The sequence below is a fragment of the Ruditapes philippinarum genome, unplaced genomic scaffold (genome assembly GCF_026571515.1).
Source record: "Ruditapes philippinarum isolate M1 unplaced genomic scaffold, ASM2657151v2 ctg1327_1_1_1_1, whole genome shotgun sequence".
Taxonomy (NCBI): Eukaryota; Metazoa; Mollusca; class Bivalvia; order Venerida; family Veneridae; genus Ruditapes; species Ruditapes philippinarum.
In genome coordinates this window covers 21,256-39,954 of record NW_026851703.1, presented here as the reverse complement: position 1 = coordinate 39,954, position 18,699 = coordinate 21,256, and the positions used below count along the sequence as shown (strand labels likewise).

The 18,699-nt window shown below is 31.4% G+C and overlaps 1 protein-coding gene across 1 annotated transcript in view; it reads left to right on the top strand.

The window, feature by feature from the left end:
• LOC132737586 (uncharacterized) overlaps window positions 1–18,699 on the top strand; it is a gene marked incomplete at its 3' end in the record, with an annotated part of 56,439 nt that overhangs the window by 17,733 nt on the left and 20,007 nt on the right. Inside the window, exons 30-58 of the mRNA XM_060724902.1 lie at window positions 604–774; window positions 1,009–1,261; window positions 1,596–1,621; window positions 2,245–2,400; window positions 2,606–2,815; window positions 3,553–3,595; window positions 3,934–4,097; window positions 4,376–4,546; window positions 5,247–5,456; window positions 5,703–5,745; window positions 5,981–6,141; window positions 6,624–6,794; window positions 7,062–7,271; window positions 8,344–8,386; window positions 8,943–9,103; window positions 9,493–9,651; window positions 9,863–10,115; window positions 10,318–10,481; window positions 10,807–10,962; window positions 11,247–11,499; window positions 12,008–12,162; window positions 12,308–12,475; window positions 12,634–12,886; window positions 13,712–13,872; window positions 14,385–14,543; window positions 14,717–14,972; window positions 15,256–15,416; window positions 17,858–18,022; window positions 18,342–18,594. Of these exons, the coding sequence (XP_060580885.1) occupies window positions 604–774; window positions 1,009–1,261; window positions 1,596–1,621; window positions 2,245–2,400; window positions 2,606–2,815; window positions 3,553–3,595; window positions 3,934–4,097; window positions 4,376–4,546; window positions 5,247–5,456; window positions 5,703–5,745; window positions 5,981–6,141; window positions 6,624–6,794; window positions 7,062–7,271; window positions 8,344–8,386; window positions 8,943–9,103; window positions 9,493–9,651; window positions 9,863–10,115; window positions 10,318–10,481; window positions 10,807–10,962; window positions 11,247–11,499; window positions 12,008–12,162; window positions 12,308–12,475; window positions 12,634–12,886; window positions 13,712–13,872; window positions 14,385–14,543; window positions 14,717–14,972; window positions 15,256–15,416; window positions 17,858–18,022; window positions 18,342–18,594 (4,909 nt within the window). The remainder of the gene's footprint in view (window positions 1–603; window positions 775–1,008; window positions 1,262–1,595; window positions 1,622–2,244; window positions 2,401–2,605; window positions 2,816–3,552; window positions 3,596–3,933; window positions 4,098–4,375; window positions 4,547–5,246; window positions 5,457–5,702; window positions 5,746–5,980; window positions 6,142–6,623; window positions 6,795–7,061; window positions 7,272–8,343; window positions 8,387–8,942; window positions 9,104–9,492; window positions 9,652–9,862; window positions 10,116–10,317; window positions 10,482–10,806; window positions 10,963–11,246; window positions 11,500–12,007; window positions 12,163–12,307; window positions 12,476–12,633; window positions 12,887–13,711; window positions 13,873–14,384; window positions 14,544–14,716; window positions 14,973–15,255; window positions 15,417–17,857; window positions 18,023–18,341; window positions 18,595–18,699) is intronic.

Sequence of the window (18,699 nt, the reverse complement as noted above, 5' to 3'; positions counted from 1 at the left end):
GTATAGATTGAGCAATACATCTTGACAACGCAAATGATTAAGTAACGTTGTATATGCATCGAACGCCAATTTCATCGCAATTAGTGGCTTATTTTATAAAAATTGTACCTCCTATTTGGGCACAAGAAATATTAATTATCTTTATTGATATCTTAATGTTTTAAGTGCATTAGTATCGTTCATGAATTGACCCAACCAAATTGACTACGTTCTGTTCATCTATTTGTTCTATTTGTTTTCATTGATCTCAAGGGACAGTCATCATTGTGTAAGATGTTACAGGTCTAAAATGATATACCGAACTTTATATCAGCGTTCATATATTTATTGATTATATATATTATGTATTCCAATTTTTTAATTGTGAATATTCAGTAAATCTTAATTCAATCCTATACGCAATGAGAGATGTTATTTATTTCATTAACTTGCAAATTTCTTCTCCATATCCTCATAAAGTTGAAATAAATAAGTGTATGATATTCCCTTATGAAACATATTTCAATGCTTTCGACAGATTTCTTTGTCCAGAATATTTATATCCTGAAAGTAGAGATATTTTATGTTTGCTCTAATGACTGAAGATATTTTTCTTTCTTTCAGATTTCAAATTGGATCAGTATTTAGACAACCTCGGAGTACAGCTTGGTGATTTGGAGAATACCTTGACTGACATCGTAGCTGACAAACTGCTTGAGACACTTGGTGTCTCTATGTATATTCTTGACAGGCAATGTGAACAGACAGTTAGCAATGAACAATATATAATAAATGGTATATCGAGTAACAAATGCATTCTTATTTTACATATTTGTGTTATATTTGATATTCGTGGATTGAAGTCTTTCGTAAAACTGTTCATGAAAGACCGAAACAATTTCATCAATGATTTGTTGAACAAAATGAAAAAATATACTTGTATGCTTAATGAATAGAATCAATTGACACACGGATATGTATCATTTAATGAGCTTATGTAAACTGTTAGATGAAATCATATCTTTTCAGAATGTGACGCATTAGATATTGACTTGAAGACTCCTGATATAATGACATGTATCATACCTACACATTGTACCGGAATCACGTGCTGTATAAATATTCCATTGATTGGTAGATCGATAAGTGTTACAGTTGACCTCGATGCGTGCACATACCAACTTACAATTACTATCGAAAAACTCAAACTGGACATACGACTTTTCGAATACGAATGGGGGACATGGCAGCAGTTTGACATTAAAGATGTTTTTAGATTGAAGTAAGGGTTTTGTAAACTGAAAATTGAACAGCATACACAAATTGTGACATTATTTATTTGCAAATTGAAATGCAGAAAAAACATTGATTACCAATATTTTCCATAAACAAAAGTAGTGAATAGGACATTAATAATGCAGTTGTTTAGTTTTTTCAGGTGCGTACATTATTTCCCTTGTTTCCCTGTTGGTTGCAAACAATTTAATTGTATGCAAATATATTTAAAAATATGAGCGCGTATTTTACTTATTTACATGTTATTTTCATGAGTGACTAAATAATAATATTTTTTTTTAATTTGCAAAGAACACATGTTTGTATTCTATTGTTTATAGGTATCGCATTGCTGATCTTGAATCAAGTAAACAGTTTGTTGTATCCGTTCGCGTCCTAGCTTGTTTTTGACGGTGAAACATGCAGCGTTGATGAATCTATTGTTGATAACCTATTACTTCCTAAACCTCTGTGTAACTTCAACGGATCATTCAATATTCCTGGTACATATTATATATTGTTATTGACTGATGTAATAACTAAATATAATTAGACTAATAAGTCAAATATCTTTCTTTTTGAAATTCAGTGATTTAATATCATATATATCATATAAAGTATAGATTTAAGTGACATTAAGCTCACATTTTAGCTGTCGAGTTGAATGAGATATATATTTCAAAAGATTAGTTATTATAATAGTGATGGACCACAAATTGATGATGAAAAATGCATGAATGTCCCACTCCATTTTTTTAAGAATTGAGCGTTACAGATACATTCTAAAATATATTTATAGAAATTTACGTTGGCCATGTGGATATTTTTATAGAAAAATTTAAAATTGAACACAACTATGACAAAATGTCAAGTTGCTTTTATTTTACCAGTTAACTGACCATTTACACTCAGAATGGCATAATGTAACTATAATTATATAGCAGAAATATTTACATTGATGACACTTAACTTTTATGTTTTCTGTTTAAGACTTTAGTCTTCAGAAATGGATCGATGATAACGGAAACAAACAAACAGACACACTTACAGATATTCTTAGATCAATATTATTTGAACAACTTGGATTGACACCTTACTTACTTCAAGACGAATGCGATGTCGGGGTAGACCCCGGTTGGACAAAAGGTAATTTTTAAGTCAATTTAAGGTAAAATCAAACAAGTGAAAAGACAAGTATGCTCATTTAAATGGACAAAAAGTACAAGTGATTTCGAATTTAGATAAATATGATTTTAATTCATTTTTATTGTGATTACTTTTTTGCATGTATTGAATTTGTGTTAAATTTTTAAAAGCAGTTACTGACTTGCTTTTTGTTGTTTTGTTTCAGATTGCCCGCTTAATGGGTCTTTGCCGTCACTTTCGTCAGATATAAAGTGTACCATAGGGGAACGATGTTCTGGATTTACATGCTGTGTAAATGTTCCATTGCTACAACGGTCGTTTTCGTTTTACTTTGACCTAGATACCTGCAATTTCGTACTATCAGCAGGAATAGAGAAGTTGATGTACAATCAATCACTAGTCAACTATGAATTTGGTATGCTGTCTCCATTTATTACAAGAAATGTTACGTTTGTTTAACTCTTTGAAAGTCCAAAACATTAGCTTGGATTATATTAAATATTTTTCAAGACCGATCTAATTTTTACAAAAAAAAAATCTTATGTTTTTGAACTCGTTGAATGTTTCTTCGAAACATTAGCATAGATTTTATCTTGTTTTTTTTTTAATCAAAGATAGTATTTGAATAAATACATCGAATGTTTTATAACCCATTGACTATTAAAAGCATTTAATATAAACTTCTTGGACATCCCAAACATCATAATACTGAGTATTATGGTTTATATGATTATTTATAAGACATATTGTTATTCGTTAATTTACTTGTATAAGATAATGCAAGTTGTTTTTTTAAATCGACGAAGTCCTTGAAATATTGTTTAGAAAATAACTGACTCATAGAATGGCTATAAAATTAATCTAATATTTGCAAAATATCTGATGTTTGCCTAATGATGTCATGGACGAAAGTATAAAGTGTTGTCAGTGAAACAGCTTTTTTAAATTATAGTTTTCTTACCTTAAAGTTCATTTGAATCTTTAAAGTAAGTCATTTAGAAATAATATACAAACAAATTCGGTTACATAGGAATACTTGATTTTTATTCAAAATGTATATATTAAAAAGATTTATTCTTGCATTTGAATCATATGAAAGATAAGATATATTATTTGGTAATATATATAATGCATTTTTTGTTCTTTAAATAGGTCATAAGAAAACAGTCGATTTATTTGGCATTGTAAAGCTATCGTAAGTAAACATTTGTTTCCTTGTGTCTTCATTACAATTTGAATGTCATGTGATCAGTGCGTTATAGCAAAGTATGCAATTCGCTAATGATTAAAACATTTTAAATGATAGCATAAATTTTTCTGTATGCGTATTTAGCATGATGATAACAAGAAATTAACATAAATTGATCATTTCCATTTAAAAAGTTCATGCCAATCATTATATCTGTAACATTATATATATTAAATTTCATGTTTTAAATTTGCACTCCAATAAAACTTTCATTTTGTTCGAACATTATTTTTTCATTACGAGGAGGCTCTTAGTAAATGGAATATTATCCATATTTATTTCAGCTATACCATTTTTGATGACAATACTTTGTCTGTATTCAAACTTTCTGCGGAAATTAGCATATGTTTAGACTCAAACAGTCCATGCAGTCCTGTTATAACATTGATGGATAAAATACAGTTTCCAAAACCACTTTGTAATTGGGACATGCCTTTTAAAGTTCCAGGTATTATGCGAATTTAATTGCTAGTTGTTTCTTATATTTATAAATAATGAACAGTTACAAAATTATTTGCTGTACTTTTTATTTATGTTATTCCATTTAATCATATAGTTTCATGACTATTGTTAACTTTTAATCGTTATTGTAATGATATTTGAATACATTTTCGTATAAGTTAAGCGTTGTTTCTATCTTGATCTATCGAAGACATTTTACTATGCAGATACAAGTATGTCTGTTGTTGACCTTAAAAGGTTTAGTGTAAGAAAACATATTTTAAGGTTTCGACATTGACAATTGGCTTCAAGAACATGGCATAACAGAACAAGCTTTAAGAGACACGTTCCTTGCGCAGTTAATAGACACACTCGGCTTGTCACATTATTTCAAAGATAGCGAATGTAGCCATCAAGAAACTCCGTACAAATACAGTGTGAATGGCTGGAATACAGGTATTTCTATATAGGCTAACGGATTAAATTAAAAATGTTTGAAATATGTAGAAAAATATTTAGTTTGTGTATAAAATTCATATGTTACACACACAAAAAATATGTGCACTTTATTCACGTTATTAGCTCGTTTATTCGAAGAAAATGGAAAGTTATTGTATTTAACCAGGCGTCGGCGTTGGCATGAACGTCATATTTTGGTTAAAGATAGTATCTCCAAAGCTATAGATGGGAATGTGGCTATGGAGCGTGACGGATGTTGAACTATTACATAATCCCTCATGTACATACACAATCAAACCGAGTCGGCAATTTTCATTTTCAACAGATCAGCGTTGCCGTCACACATTTGCGTGCAAGTTATCTGCAAAGGTACTGAAGGGAATAAGTTAAATCTTTACACATTTATTTGAGATCATAATAGGAGGTCACTGTCCAAGGCCGATAACTATAAATTGGATTGAATAGTCGAGTTTCCTGTCTTACAGATAGCTCTAGTCTACATAATCCAAATGTGTCCTACAAATAAATGATTTGTAAGTTGTAAAATTCACGCAGAGGGCCATGCTGTTTGAATGTTTTGCCAAACCATGTATTATTTCATGTCTAGAGTTGTATTTTCTTAAGTATGTATAATGATTACATCAATGCATACATTTGAATACAGCTATTCGTATAATAATTATATTTGAATTTTCAGATTGCCCGTTGGCTATGATGTTGCCTGCATTGCCTGACGAGTTGCGATGCTATGTACCGGATTATTGTACAGCCGTTGAATGTTGCCTTGATGTTGGGTTACTCAAAAGAGGATTTAGTGTTATCCTGTCGATTGACGCTTGTTCTAACAGACTTGTTGTCGGTATAGAGGACCTCAAATTAAACGTTTCTCTTACCGATTATAACTGGGGTATGTTTAAGTTCCACTTCAATCTAGTTTTTTCTATTATCAAATTAATAATTAATGAAATGTTGAGCTTGTTTAATAAAATCTTAATAATGAATAGTTTGACGTGTTTTACACGATTAATGTTTAGTTTGTTATGAAACAAAACTTAATTTCAGTTGTATTAAAATTTAGAAATACATATTGGAAAATATTTAAATTACAAGTGTTCGTTTACTTATAATATATATCTACACTTTATCAAACTAGGATCTACAGAAGTGATTACTTTATTGGGTGTTGTTCAAATTACGTAAGTTGTATAACGTATTTTTTTGTTCTAAAATTTTTATAAATTGGTATATAGCCTTCGTTTTTTTGCAAAAGTGAAAACGGCGTGATTATATTATTAAGAAATGTCAGTTAGATAATAATTTCAAAAAGTAATTAAATAATCAGTTTTAAAATAATTTAATTAAAAATTTAGTTTTACCACTTGCATTGTCTTTTTTCTATTGCCTCCAATTACTTGATTGTTACAAACACAGATACAAAATAGAAAATTATGAGAAAAGCAGACAATATGGCGTAGATGTTGGATTAAAGGTATGCTTTAGCCATGACAATTGTGAATTTCAAACAACATTACTGGAAAATACTACATTTGCAAAACCACTTTGTCGCTGGGATTCAGACTTCTTGATTCCAGGTAGGATTATAAGTTCAAAAAATTATTAAAAAAATGTTGTTTGTTAGTACTTTTTGTTTTATGTTTTGGCTGGATCATTAATGAATTAAAGATTGAATACTGTTTTAGGCGCGTTTGTAGGCTCAAGAAATTAATAGCGATGTCATAACACTTTGAACACACACTTTATAGAAGTTGATCTTTTTTATAATAATAATAATAATAATAATAATAATAATGATAATAAATAAATAAATAAATAATATACTATCATCGTTTGATTGCATTGCATTGTACACATTAGTCATATATTTATCTCTAATTGTCTCTGTTTAATAACCAGTGCACGATAAGCATAATAATTCAACTTATTATGCATTTTATCTTGAACACTTTAGACTTATGTTCTTTGATTTCCTTGGAAAGATAACGATAATCGATTATGAATGAAATATATTAACTTGTCAAATTAGCTAAGATTAATTTACCGACCATATGTTTAGATTTTTCCCTTGATACGTGGCTGGATGAGAATAACGTAATTGATATTACACATCTTCAAACGAATGTGATAGATAAACTTTTGAAGGAGATCGGTCTCAATCAATATCTACAATTAGAACAATGCGACAGAACAACACAACCATTCTCAAAGTTAGCTAGGTTTCAGTCAGGTAATATTTTGTTTTGTGACGTATTTCTTTTTTTCTAGTATATCCTCCAACTATTTGTTTAGTTTGAGTTTCTTTGATATGAATGGTGTAAAAGTTATTACAAATATTTTGTGCAATACTATAGCAAGACTTTTACGAATATATAAAAGCGTACATTTGTTTAAGGGAAACGTTTGAAATTTTAAACCTCCTTTATATGTAAAGTACTTTCTGAATAATATTTTTTTTCTACGGTAATTTTAATTATGAGTGTTTAATTATCATCAGAATGTCGTGAAGAAGTTCAGTTACCTGATTTGCCTGAGACTATATCATGCTATTTGTCGGAAAGGTGCACCAGTATTCGCTGCTGTGTTGATGTCGATGTCATACAAACGAGTTTTGACATAACTCTAAATCTGGACACATGCAACTATATCCTCGAAGCACAAATTGAAAACATGAAGCTGGATGTACCTCTCGTTGATTATAAATTTGGTAATATTTTTGAAAAGGAAAAGTGACATTATGCTCATTGTTGTTTTGCTTCAGGTTGAAATGAATTTAATTTAGTAATTTACATGTATGTCAAGAAAATTTCTATATAATGGTGATTGACCTAAACTTGATAATGAATAAATTTAAGTTCAGAATTAAATATAAAAAACTACCTAACATTATAAAGTCCCACTCACGATAAATTCTGAACGATATTTATAGAAATGTTGAAATAGAAATATAGAAATTTGGACTCTACCTTTGCTCTCGCCATTTACACGTGGATGAGCAAAGTGTTGCTTAAAGTACATTTAAGTTCAAATTTACCGAAGATATCGAATATGGAATAAAGTAAATGTCTCTATATTGTATTTTTTCCGGGGGAAGGGTAGGGGTTGTTCCGTTGCACCAACACATTGAATAATTTATGGCGATGTTTCAGCTTTACTGCTGGAGGAAGACCCCAGGTCCCCCTCCTTGAATTATTTCAGGCCCGGATGGGCACCTGAGTAGAACCACTGATAAACCATATGCTATATATGCTATTCTCATAAAATAATTTGAAACCACAACGATTAGCGATTATTGGTTTGATGTCAACGATCTTAATGACTCGGATACGGAAGCCCCTATGTGAAAAAACAATACTTACAACGGAAGTATATCAACAGTAGAAAATAGTAATGGTTGGACAAATATATGTAGATATTTGAGATTGTTGAAAAATGTTCTGTATATAACTCATGACAATTATAAATTTGAATTACCAAGAACATGCACACTACATGTACTTCCAACGCTCTTTGTTATGTCTTTTAAACGTCAATTATTTCGGCGTCAGCAGAATATTGTCTAATACTAATCAAAGAAATGTTTATAAAATCAAAATATCTTCAGCTACACCTAATTTCCTTCACAACTATAAACTGTTTAATTTTGCCTTAATAAGCACTATATAATAATGATACGCAACAAAATGATAATTGGTGGATTGGGATAATTGTTCACGTGAGGTTTATTGTTTACCTAATATATTAAAATCAACAAATGCCAAATATTGAATTGTTTTCAGGTGAAGAGAGTAAAGTGTATCTCTTTGGCGTCATTAGACTTATGTAAGTCTGAATATGTTATCATATTTCTTTTAGTACTATTTTAGTACTTATAGTATGTTCTTGCATTATGTGTGTTGACAATTCATTTATCGAAATTGATATTTTAAATTGTATTAGTTTTATATAGTTGAGCTGTCATTTGTGACTGAAAAAGCAGTTGAACTGATACTCGTAAGATTATGATAAACTGCTGCTGTATGAGAATGATACGTCATCCTAAGATGCCTTATAACATGTTTAAATGTTTGTCTTATTAAGATAAATTAAGGAAGTTCAAGGATTGTTTTTTAGTTTGAATAAAAAATTTGTTCAAGATTCGACATTCTATGGTATTTATAATTATAACGCACGCGAGTTGTGTATGCTTATTGAATAATAACATGCGTATGGTTTTGTGTACAAGGATTTCCGTGTTTATCTATTTGAGGGATACTCTTGCGTCAGTTTAAAATTATATAATCATCAAAAAGATAATACATTGAAATGTATAGTTTGTACTAGAATTATTGTAGTTGTATTTATGTTTTAACAAGTTATGAATTTGTTTTACAAACAGATTCAAGATAGAAAAGGTCGACGAAACTGCATTTAATATCGATGCAACGATTGACATTTGTTTCGAAGCAAGTGAAACTTGTCTTTTCTCTGCCAAAATTTTGGACAATGCAAGAATACCGAACGTTTTCTGCTCCCATGGACTTGGATTCCAGATTCCCGGTAGACTTTAAAAAGACACTTGTAAAAATTTCACTAGAAATGTTAAAGAAATATAATGATTTGTGTTATATAAGCGTCTACGTTCATTGTCTTATGCTGTGTGGCTACTATTTCGAATACGAAGATTATCTGAAATCCGAATTGTTTAACAAACAAACTTACTTGATCATGGAACCAGGTTGTTATTGATTTATTTCAGAAGTAATGTTTGGAAATAAACAGGTCCTTCTTGTAAAATCTTTATCGCTTAATAAAAAAAAATAAATATATATAAAGAGAATGAAATAAAAGAAAAGTAAAGTCATAGATGTAAGAAAAGATCATTTTCTTACCAATATGTTATTATGTAATCATCATTCCTTACAGACAGTTTTCTATTTCTTTGGCAGGATTTTCCCTAGATGTGTGGTTAAAGAATAATGGAATACGAGCCGGTGAAACTATCGGTGGAGCACTTCTTAGTAACTTGTTCAGTGCCTATGGTATTGATAACTACCTACAGAGTGATCAATGTGTATTGCAAGATTCGAGATTCGATCAAAAGCAAGGTCATTATGAAAGTATTTAAGACTTTAAAACTGTATCAATGTATAATGCATTGATATATTTATGATTATGAAGTGGTAATATCATGCAGTTAGAACTTTATGAATGAACTTTGTGTATTGCTTAATCGATGCTTAAAACACTTTTTTAGTTCAAAACACTACAAGGATTGGTTGGATCCAGTTTAATACATATTTGTTTGAATTTTTTTAGGAAATTGTTCTACAAATCTAGACATAAGTGACATACCAGACGTGGCGTGTGCTGTCTCGGATACATGCCTTGGTGTGTCTTGTTGCATATATTCAAGTATACTCAAACGTTCCTTTGAATTAAGTTTCGAAATAGATGTTTGCCGATATGCTCTTGAACTGCAGATTGAATCTTATAATTCTACCCTGTTGCTTGATACTTCGGAACTTGGTGATTGGAAATTCTTTACTCTCCAGGGACTGCTTAAGATAAGGTTTGTATTTCATGTTTTCGTTCGATCATCTCACTGTACATGAAAGCAAATGTTATGTTCGTTTTCAACAGTCATCCGTATAAATGACTTCATTTAACACTTGTGGTTTGGTTAATATCTAAACACATTAAACTTATTGCTTTTTAATTATATTTTCAAAACGTTTTAGTCATTTCAACAGTTTGTTTTACGTCTGTTACAGTTATCGCATAATAGACGTATTTGAAGATAATGTCTTCATCATCGATGCAATTGTGAAACTTTGTCTGTCTGATAGCGAATCGTGTGTAGTCGATATTCCAATTTTACAAAGAAAAGTGGTTCCAAAACCGTTTTGTCAATCTGAGATAGGATTTAAAATACCAGGTAATTGTATAACATTGACGTTTTTTCACAGACATTAAAACTAAACCGACTAAGTAGCATTTACAGCGTAAAAGTAAAGTGACTGATAATTTATTTATCAAACCATCATATTGTTTACCCAATGTGGCAAAATATTGTGTTTTATTTTATAGAATTCAAAACCTTTTTTGCCGTTTCCTCCATGTTAATGCAAATAATTATTGGAAGAATAGAGTTTGCTTCTTATAATGTAATATTGACTTACATATGCATATTGAAAATAGATATTACTGTATTACAATGAAATCCGATAATTTCAATACTTCAAGTCGCCTCATACTTTCAGATTTTTCACTTGTGAAATGGCTTGAAGATCAAGGTTCAAACAGCGCAGTATCAGTCCTGCCTAAGGATATCGTTAACAAATTACTGGATGACTTACACATTTCAAATTTTCTTAGTCTGGGTAGTTGTACTGCATCTAGTCCTGCATGGAAATCAGGTTAAATTTTGTAAATTAGACATTTTTTTAAACATTACTAGTAAACTGTTTTTAGAACACAAACTTGAATTGTTTCTATAAAGAATGTTTTTGAATATTTATGAATCAACTGTGTATAAATTTACCTCTTATGCCAAAAAAGCCCCGCATTTTGTCAAAACTTTAATAAATGAAATGAAAATATGTAAAAAAAAATGCTAAACACAAAGTTTGCATAAAAATATAAGAACATACTTAAAAATATATCATGATGATTTACATGTAAATATGTGCGTTTCTTGTAGATTGTGAATTTGCCAAAAGCGAAGTTGTGCTGCCACCTGGATTATCCTGTAGTCTGGACAATTCATGTGAAAATATTGCTTGCTGCGTAGAATTTACTCAACTACAGTTAATGTTGGCGTTCAGCTTTAACTTTGATGTGTGCAACTTGGAATTTACCACACGTATAGAAGATATAACAAAAACTGAATCAATCCTAAAATTTTCATTTAACACCGAACATATTATGGACCTATTTGGAATCTTGAAATTAAAGTAAGTTAGAAAGTTAGTTTTTAGAAAGGTTGTTTTTCAAAGTACCAGTTATGTGCGGAAATTAGTATGACTTGGTTAAGGCAGTATGCCTCCAAATTTATGCTTATCTTCATAAAAATTTGAACATGTATATAAAAGTAAAGTACAGTATTGTAAAAAGAACAAGGAATGTAATTTACACATTGCATACTGCACTTACAATTCACCTTAATTACCAAAATGAAGATCAAAATATGCAAAGATATTCCTGATTTCGTTAGTCACGCAGTAGTATTATGGTAAATGCTGTGCAAAATCAGTCATTAGTCCACAAAACATGCCCAACATAATTACTTGAATCTTGAATCATTTTACTTCTGTAACATCTCAGTATATTATTTTCTCAAGTCTGATTTCTTGAAAATTGTTTGCTCATTTGAAGGCATGCAGTTTTATGGCATGTCATTTACAAAACAGTTAAGTTACGAAATGTCTTGTATACGTGTTTATCATTAAAATTATGATGCAGGCATAAGATATTCGAGTTGAAAGGAGCTGGACTATTCTCAATTGACGTAAACTATAGACTGTGTTTAGACGCCTTAAACTGTACCACAGAAACATCAGTGTTTAACAACCTTCAGATACCCAAATCTGCTTGTGACTGGAATACCAGCATGATATGTAAGTATCAAAAGTGACTTTCGTTTACTAAGAATAACACGGTGACAATTTCCGTGTAATTGTAAATCTTTCTGGGTTTACGCGTTTTGCCGTTCGTTTACTTATGACATTGTTTGCTTTTTATTCTCTTTTAATTTAATTGCAGACGAATCTGTTGAGGACTTCTTTCAGTTTATTGACATTCCACCGGCAGAAGTTTTACAGGGAGAAATTATTGACATGTTTCTGCATAAAACTGGACTTAACATTTTTATGTCTGACGAGCCCTGTGTTTTGTCACCTTCGGCGACTACAACTTCCGAGCATGACCAAAGTAAGGCTTTAGCGTTCTGGTTATTACTCTCTGTACACTAGGCTTTAAAAAGTTACAAGTCAGTGACAAAGTTTACATGAAATGTGATGAAATTAGTCGCCGCTTTTATGTCTGTATAATCTTGCAGAACTTTATAAAGTACTAAAAATGAATTTCAGAATGTTCTACAATACAACTTCCTGTGGGTATGGAAAACAAAATGACATGTGTATATGACGGAAGCTGCACCGCTATGACGTGTTGCCTGAACGCTGAATTCATACAACGAACTATTTCATTCGGATACAAAATTGATATATGTGCTAAGAAGTTACATATCTATATTGAAAGCATGCAGTACGATTATGAGTTTACCGACGATATGTATGGAAGGGAGCATACAATAAGTCTTAAAGGCATTATTGAGCTGAAGTATGTATTTTTTTCAGACAAGACAGGTCCATAGAAAATGTACATCCTTTCCATATCAAAGTTGTTACTTACTTTAACAGAAACTGAAGTTTAGCTAGTACAGATCGGTGTCACTATATTCTATATATTAAATACAAGCATTTTATTTGAAACAATATGATAGTTGAATATCACAAGTATGACGGTTAAGTCAGAATCAATCTAGACTACGTAATTTTTAAATCGTCGAAAATAACAGTTTGTTTGATTAATATACAAATCGTTTTCTTTTAAACTAATCCTATCAAACTGTAATAAACAACTGCACAATATATGAGAATTTCATAAATGTTTCTAAGACAGATTTGTGTATACTTATATGTGATAAGTCGTTTTCAAAATGTATGGAAAGTATAGACTGTATGGTGTGCAAAAAACAAGTCTAATTGTTTTATAAATGCTAAACCAATTATCATAATGATTATTAAGTATACTTGTAAAACCATATTGTATTAATCTTAAAGAAAAAGAATCTTTAAAAAAAACAACAACAACAAAACAACAACATAATTTTGGATTGGATCTGATACTATGTGCAGCATCTTATTGATATGCTGAATTAGTTAAAATTAATTTACAAAATGATCATAGTTTAACATAACGTGCAAGGGAGTCAACATGAATGGTATTTTAATGGCTGAAATACGTTAAATGTCAGAATGATACATATACCTTACCTTAAACAACTCTTGATTTAGTAAATACTCAGCACCTTTATTGCTATCTCAATTCATATTTAATTGTAATAATTGGGGCAAATTTAATGTGTGATTTATCATTTTTCAGGACAAAGTTTGACTTTATCTCTGTAACTAATGTATTAGTTATAAACGTTGGTGTAAAATTATGTTGGGACAAAAGCTCGTGTGTTATTGATGCAATGTTATTAGATGGTGTAAAGTTATCCTTACCATTGTGTGATTGGGACAGCAACATTCTTATCAACGGTAACCTAAACTCTATATCTTAAAGTAATACTAAAGAAACGTCGACACTTTACAGAGTGTTTATGTTTGTATTGCAGCTATTGACTTTAAATGTATTATATTTGTCCGATATCAATGTATGTTATCGTTTCAAAAGAGTAGATAATCTTAAAAATTTACGTCTTTGTGACACTTTTCGTCGGGTAACGGCGATTTCGCGAATGAAGCCAAAAGTTAGGCTGGTTACCTCCTATATAAAGCCGGAATAACATTTTATCTCCTTCTTCAGTATAAACATGACTTTTGTAGTTCCCCGAATTTATCAGGTATACTGAACATTTAAAACATTACAGTTTCGTATGATTTATTAGCTATATGTTAGTAACAATATCGCTTCCAAAACGGTAGCAAGGTGATGTTGAACACAAAAACATCATAGAAGAGTATAACAATTAGCACAAGTACCATGATTCTGTTTTATCATAATTATTTAAAAAAGGCTGTTTGCTAAAAACATTTATTTAAATGTACAGGTTTTTCGCTTGTAAACTGGAAGGCTGATAATGGATTAGGCAGTGCTGACAACATAGACGGCTTATTGTCTGATCAGTTATTTGAACACTTACAACTTGCGCAATACCTAGGGGCTCAATGCGATACTGATCATTTTGGCAGTTTAATCACACCAGCAGGTACGTAAAATCTTAACCGGATCTGTAATTACTCATACAATGTTCAAAATTAGTAGAAATAATATGATAATTGCTTGTATCTATTCTTTTAGAGGTTGTGCTAAAATGTGATTAATCGGAAGTAATGTTTAAATGATTTGATAATGTGAAATGAAATTATTTAATCTGAACAGATTGTGCCCTTGCCTTACCAAGCTGGTTTGACGATAACGCTGACTTACACTGCGGGTTCCAAAACTCTTGTTCAAATATTTTCTGTTGTCTAATGATGAAGCCGCTTGGACGTTCATTTACAATAAACGTTGACATTCAACCATGCGAGTTCAAAATCTCGATTTCAATTGAAAAGTTTAAGAAGGTCGTTTCACTGAATGACTATCAATGGGGTGCTAGCGAAAGAGTCACTTTATTCGGCATGTTATCTGTGACGTAAGACGTTGTTCTATCTCTTCATTCAAAATTAATGAAATTCTTGTTTCTTTTAATGACATGACTTTGTTCAGTTAAATTCATAAAAAAATCAACAATTTATACCAAGAAATTTTCATTTTTGAAAGAGCTGTAAACTATCTTCAAAGTGTATATCATGCTAGCTTATTATATATAACATATACCTTTTAATCCATGTGACATGATTTAACCGTCAGCATTTTTATTGTTTTTATCCCTGTACATCAAAGTTTTCTCAAATTAGATCGTATTTGTTTTACAGATATGCTATAGTTGATATTACTGCTGAAAATGCCTATGTGGTAACTTTAAAATTATCATCATGCCTTGACGAATTGGATTGCCTTTTCGATGAGACTGTGTTAGATAATCAAATGATTAAAAAGGAAACCTGCCACTGGGAAGACTATTCACTACCATCAGGTACGGTCATGTGTATACAATAGAAAATTGAGCATTATTAAACTGTAAGAAAGTTTACCCAACCAGTCAAATATCAAACAATGTTTTATCCGGTCTGTAAGTCCAATATCCCAAAGAAGGATTTTCTTCAAACATAGGCTGAAGGTCAAGATTATTATTGAATGTCAAAGTTTTACCTTTTACCCCATGCGCATATTGCGAAAAATGGCCGTTTTCATTGAAAAGCCTCCTGTAACAAGTTCAAACTGCTATGAAACTATGAAAAATGCTTCAATACTAATGAAAGGCTCTGTAACAGCATGCTCAATTGTAAATTCCCTGTTATCATGGCAACAGGGGATGTCTCAAAATTGCCAAAAATCACTATTATGCATTATTTTTTTCCCATCAAAACTGATTTTAAAGTGCTGCAACTTCTAAATGAATTGAGATAGAGTAAAGGGTTTTTAAGCGTCGGTAATAAGTTACCCTAAGATTGACCTGAGGTCATTTTTAGCCTGTCACATGTCCAAAATTTTCTTGGCGATGAGGAGAACTGCCGCCCCCCTTCAAACCCCCCCCCCAAACAGAAGGGGCACATCCCCCTTCCGGCAACCCCCTGATGTAACATTTTGATGATGGGCGGCGCCAAAAAAGTGGTCACTATTTAACAACAACTCTCAAACGAAAAACAGTGTTTGGGGCCTAAATAGGGCATTTTTTCACTGTTTGAGGCCTAAAAATGGGGGGGGGGGAGGGCAAAAAGTTGTCAAAACACGTCTAAATGAGGAAAAAGGTTAACAAAAAAAATGAAAAACCTTAGAATTACCCAAAAACTTGAGCATTATTAAACTGTAAGAAAGTTTACCCAACCAGTCAAATATCAAACAATGTTTTATCCGGTCTGTAAGTCTAATATCCCAAAGAAGGATTTTCTTCAAACATAGGCTGAAGGTCAAGATTATTATTGAATGTCAAAGTTTTACCTTTTACCCCATGCGCATATTGCGAAAAATGGCCGTTTTCATTGAAAAGCCTCCTGTAACAAGTTCAAACTGCTATGAAACTATGAAAAATGCTTCAATAGTGATGAAACTTGGCACAAATGTTGACTAGACCATAGGCTCTGTAACAGCATGCTCAATTGTAAATTTCTTGTTATCGTGGCAACGGAGGGACGTCTCAAAATTGCCAAATATCATTATTTTGCATTGTTCTTTTCTTCATCAAAACTGATTTCAAAGTGCTGCAACTTCTCAATGAATTGAGATAGAGTAAAAGGCTTATCAGTTTCGGTTAGTAGTTATCCTTAGATTAACCTGAGGTCATTTTTAGCCTGTCACATGTCCAAAATTTTCTTGGCGATGAGGGGACTACCGCCCCCCTTCAAACCCCCCAAACAGAAGTGGGCACCCGCCCTTCTGGCAACCCCCTGGGGTGGCGCCAAAAAAGTGGTCCCTTTTTAGCATCATTTCTCAAACGAAAAACAGTGTTTGGGGCCTAAATAGGACATTTTTTCACTGTTTGAGGTCTCAAAAATGGGAGGGGGACAAAAAGCAGTCAAAACACGTCTATATGAGGGAAAAGGTTAAATATTAGACGTTATCTTATCCGATCATGTACCCCTGAAACTAATTTCAACAATTGTAAACTTCAACAAGGCAATGTGCAGAACCCATGCTGCCATTGTTCAGGTTATTGTCAACGTCAACCTTGAATGTTAAATGTTAGACAATTTCATGTCCACGTTTTAAATCGAATACTCCTAAATTTTGAGTTGTGTCCCTTAAAACACGGCTCAAATTTTCACCTCAACAGGAAATATGCAGTAATCATGAAGCCGCTGTGCAGGCTCAATTATTGTCACCCTTGAAGGTCAAAGGTCATGACAATTTCGTGTTGCAGTAAAAATCCTATTCCAATTTTATACCCTATGATCCAGTTTCTTCTAACCTGGCTGTAATGTTCAAATGTTCACTTCAATAAGGCAAAATACATAAACATGTTGCCATTGTCAAGGTTTAAGTTCAAGGTCGCCCTTGAAGGACAAAATTAGAATATTTTGTGTCTGCACTTTAAAGTGTACATTTTTCAAATATTTTCTCTTTCAAACTTACCTAAATTGTTTCTTAATTGCACTACACAATACCCTGTGACATGCAGATATGGTAATGGTATTTGTCACTCTTGAAGAAGTTCTAGCTTTTGATATTTATCGACAAGAATACAACATCTTTTTACGTCTTGAGCAATTATGTGTTAATAAAACATACAATTTGTTGTAACAACAAGTATGCTTAATTTTATCAAATAAAGATTATGACACTAGGCTGTACATTAAAAGTATTGTACGAATACCAATCCATTAATTCATTATTCAGGATTATGTTTGAATAACTGAAATTATTTAAAGTTAAAATGATGTTAGCAAAAACATAATAATTTCTTTGTATACTCTTCAGAGTTCAGTCTTTCTGAATGGGCAGAAAACAGAGGTTTAGACCCAAGTCAATTATTTCAAGACGGAACCCAATATCTAATGGAAAAGCTCGCTATAGACAGATTTCTCCTGAAACCATCATGCAGTTTACAGGATAATATTTATTTGAACGACCAAGTCAATGCAGGTAAATCAGTAAATTAGTATTATGAAATGATAATAATTTTCCTCTACTTAATTTAATGATAATTTATCGTCTCTATATGAACAAGAAAATGTAGCCCATTTTATCCAAAGAAAGCGTAATAATAACTCGCATTAATTTTATTTTATCAAATAATTGAGACTTTTGTTATTTAGTATGACCATTTGAACAGTTTTATATTTGATTAAACGTATATTTCATCAGTTACAGCTTTACACCCCTTTCAGCCTTTTAAGATTGTTTTGAGTTTTTAATGATGTATTTTACATATTTACATTACACAACACAACTTTTCTTACAGGTTGCTCACATGTTGATACATTTGCTTCGCTGTTGCCTATGGCTGCCTGCCGATTGTCAGATGAGTGTTTAAATCTAGAATGTTGTATAGATCCACCCAACATCAATCGCCGCTTCAAAGTTCAATTTAAATTTGATCCATGTAACTACAAATATAAAATAAACATTGAAAAACTTACTTTTGAAAAAAGCCTGTTTGATGTTGATCTTTCCACCGAGCAAACATTTTCGTTACATGGAGTTGTAACAATTAGGTAAAAGTTTATACTCGTTTTTATTTATAAAATCAATACAATTTACATCTATTAGATTTAAATCAACCCGTAAATTTGCCATTTTATTTATCATCAGGTTGACAT